The following is a 4,050-nucleotide window of genomic DNA, read 5'->3' on the forward strand; positions in this document are numbered from 1 at the left end:
AGGTTGCCTTTTTTGAGTGTTAATGGTTTCTTTCAATGTGCAAAATATTTTAATTTAATTAGGTACTATTTTCTGTGTTGTTTCTTTTTTGTCCTTGCTTGAGGGAATAGATACAAAAATATAGCAAAGATGAATGTCATAAAGCATATTGCCTATACTTTCTTTAAGAATTTATGAGTTCAGGTCTTATATTTAAGTCTCTAATCCATTTTGAGTTTATTTTAGTATATGCTGTGAGAAAATATTCTAATTTCATTCTTTAACATGTAGCTGTCTAGTTGTCTAACACTACTTATAGAAGAAGCAGTCTTTCCCCCAATTGCCTATTCTTGCTTCCTTTGTTATAGATTGATTGACCATGTATACGAGGGTTAAAATCCGGACTCTCTATTCTGTTCCATTGACTGAATCTCTGCTTTGGGGCCAGCAATGTGTATATTAGATTATAATACCTTTGAAGCATATTTTTATGTCAGGGACTGTAATACCTTCAACTTTATTCTTTTTTTTTTTTTCAAAATTTCTTTGACTATTTGCGGTCTATTGTGGTTCTATACAAAATTTAATATTATTTGTTCTAGTTGCTTGAAAAATGCCATGACTATTTTGAGAGGGGTTGCATTAAATCTATAGACTGCTCTAGTTCAGAGGACATTTTAACATTGTTTATTCTTAAAACTCATAAATATGAAATATTTTTATATTTACTTGCATTATCTTTAGTTTTCTTCATCAATATCTTATAGCTTTCAGAGTGACATCAGTACAATTCTAGGGCACATGATCTAATAAGTACAATTCTCCTTGTAGAGGCAACAAGACTGAATATCCCGATCCTCCTCAAAGTCTAATAAATAAGAATCATTGTTGGATTTCAAAAGAACAATATTTTATTCCTGTTACAGTTTCATAGAAACAGATACAAATGAATAGATTCTGAAATTCAAAAGAACTGATGTTTCTTCATTTCATGTTAAAGTAATTTTATTTACTAAAAAATCTAAATAGAGGCCTAAAACCCAGTTAATAGACAAGATAGCTTTTCACCAAGAATGCTGAAAATATGTGGGTTTTGAAAATATCATTGTTTCTGAATGGAGGAAAGGTAAGTATAGGCTAAATGAATGACCAGTAAGTAAGTTACAAAAAGAGTTCATAGCCTATAGTAAATTCTATCTTAAATGAGCTGGTAAAATTATTTTACTGAATGATAATCAATATTTGTCAACTTGTTTAAAATTCAGTTCCCCTCAGCTCATACCTTTAATACTAATTGCTTTTTTCCATACTCCTTTTCAGGATCTGCCTAACTCAATTACCAGGAAAAACCAAGTAGACAAAATAAAGTTTGTGGTGAGCCACACTTTTTCCCCATATGTGCACAGACCACGTGGCCTATGAACATGACAAACCCCACTTCCCATTGTGGGGAGTCACACAGGTACTGGGTAGTATGTATATGTGCTGCCAGGAACTCAAAGACACTGAACTTTCCGCTTGAGGCAGAAACTCAGCACATTTGTGCAGGGAAATCCATGCCTCATGCCACTCTCCAGCCTGCTCTGGGTGTTCCTGGCTTTCACCTTCTCTGGTAGGGATGCTTCCAAACATGAGTGCGCGTGTTCAGGGTGAAAGGACTGCACACAGACGCGTGGTGCTTCGCAGGGACTTGGGGAAGAAAGGAGGACTGGGGAAAAGCATACTTATCATGATTTCAATTTGGGTTTTCTTTGGGTCCCAAACTAGTCTAATTCCTACATTATTTTGTTCATTACTTCAGCTCTGTTTCCTGATTTTTTCCCCATAGGATCTTGTGTGGCGCAGAGAGTTATTCAAGACCAGCCAGACATATCCGGTCAACTGGGACAGTCTGTCACCCTGAACTGTCAGTATGCAACAAGCTGGAGCTATAACTACCTGTTTTGGTACAAGCTGCTTCCCAATGGAGAGATGATTTACCTTATTAGTCAAGTTTCTTCTGGCCAGAATGCAAGGAATGGCCGCTACTCTGTAAATATTCAGAAAGCTCATAAATCCATCAGCCTCACCATTTCAGATTTACAGCTGGAAGATTCTGCAGAGTATTTCTGTGCTCTCTGGGATCTCACAGTGCTTGAAGTAGTGGGAATAGCTAAACAAAAACCCCAGAGTTTAATAAAAGAGAGCTTCCCTGCTGCAGAACTCCAGCTGAAAAATGCACCTGCAGATCCCAGACCAGAAATGGTGGTTGAGTGGTTGCGTAATCTGTGGTCTGAAAGCTCCTTTTAAGTCACTTAGGAACAGATGTCCAGACTAACTTTCTAGTAATATGTTCTCAGTCTTGATTTTTTTTAATTTTATATCAATCATACAGAACATGTACAAAGTTGTCTAAATTTGAAAACTTGCCCTGTAATAATTTAATCTGGCAACTGCACCTAAAAAATTCTCACATCATAGATCTGGGTTTATTTTTCTGAAATTGTCATGAATATAATATCCTTAATCTTTTTTTCTTAGGTTTTTGTGTCAGTTAGGGTACAATCAGAAAAGTAGAACCACAGTGATACAGAATAAGAGACTCATTTTAAGGAATAGAACTCTCAGGCAATTGCTGGAGTTGGTGGAGTTTATACAAAGCTGTTATCTTCGTATCTTGTGCTGAGCCTGAATTTACTTTAAATCAACTAGAGTGTCGTTTGGAAAGGAAAATTTGATATGGACAAAAGCATCAGGAAACTGACATTTAAGGACATACTAGAACCCATGAGGACGATTGGAACCCACAAAGACACACTAAAAACTTGTCTGTCTCTCACCTCCTTCAGTCTCAAGGTAGTGGATGACCTTCAGGAGAAGTGGATATGTATCATCATGCTACATGCACCTTTGGCCCAAGACAGAGAGATGAGGAGGAGGAGATCTGGTTGGAGGTTACGGAGTTGTATGTCAACAGTAAGATGAGCTAGCAGATCAGCAGCAACATCTGTGAGTTGCACAGTGACTGGACCCCTGTGCCAACCAGCAGGGCATAAAAAAAATGTGGCTACTTTATGACAACTACCTTCTAAACCTTAAACAGTCTTTTTTATGGCCAACCCCAACCCAGAACAATACAGAGACACAAATTCTGAGTCATAGATTTCCAGACACTACAAAGCTATTCCAGTACTTTCTATGTCAACTGGTCATCCATCTATACCTCTTTTAACAACACACTTTCAAATAAAGAAAATGGCAAAACTATGCTTCTTGTTAATATGATTATTATTCCCCATTCAACCATAATCAACATAGCCTTCTCCTGAAAAGAATATACCAGGTTTGTGAATGCGTACTAAGTTGCTTCAGCCACATCCGACTCTTCATGACCCTATGTACTGTAGTCCACCAGGCTCCTCTGTCCATGAGATTCTCCAGGCAAGAACACTGGAATGGGTTACCACACCCTCTTCAAGGGATATCAAGTTCACTTATCCATTTTTGGGTGGTGTTCTTTCCTTTTATACCTCACCCACACTGTCCCATTGGATCCTGCATCTTAACTACTGAGATACAATCAGATACAATGTTAACATATTTTGCACATCATATGTTTCCATAGGCAGGCAAGTGGGGGAGAGATTTAAAAATGGTTACTCTATGCATAAATATATTCATATCAAACTGAAAAAGAGATCATCATAACTACTGTCAACTTAAAAAATATTCACAATCAGAAGTTGAGAGTTACGTTTTATCTGGTGGGAATTTTTAGGACTTCAAGCCTGGGAGATAGCATCTCAAGTAAACCGGAAAGAACTACTCTAAGGAGGTGAGCAGAGGAGCCAGTTGTATAGAAGCTTTGCAACAAAGTGCAAGTAGTCGGAACATCAAAAGATTATTGTTAATTAAAGAAAGACAGATATCTCAAGTTAAGGATGGACTTCCCTGGTGGCTCAGACAGTCAAGAATCCGCTTGCAATGCGGGAGACCTGGGTTTGATCGCTGGGTTGGGAAGATCCCCTGGGGGAAGGCATGGCAACCCACTCCAGTATTCTTGCCTGGAAAATCCCCATGGACAGAGGAGCC

General features: G+C 38.0%; 1 gene segment (V, D, J or C); it reads left to right on the forward strand.

Annotated features, from left to right (window-relative positions):
* LOC102183055 lies at nt 1,485-2,268 on the forward strand. The segment is given in 2 exon segments: nt 1,485-1,591; nt 1,808-2,268. Coding segments are annotated over 2 exon segments (510 nt in total).

This window comes from Capra hircus, chromosome 10, assembly GCF_001704415.2.
Source record: "Capra hircus breed San Clemente chromosome 10, ASM170441v1, whole genome shotgun sequence".
Taxonomy (NCBI): Eukaryota; Metazoa; Chordata; class Mammalia; order Artiodactyla; family Bovidae; genus Capra; species Capra hircus.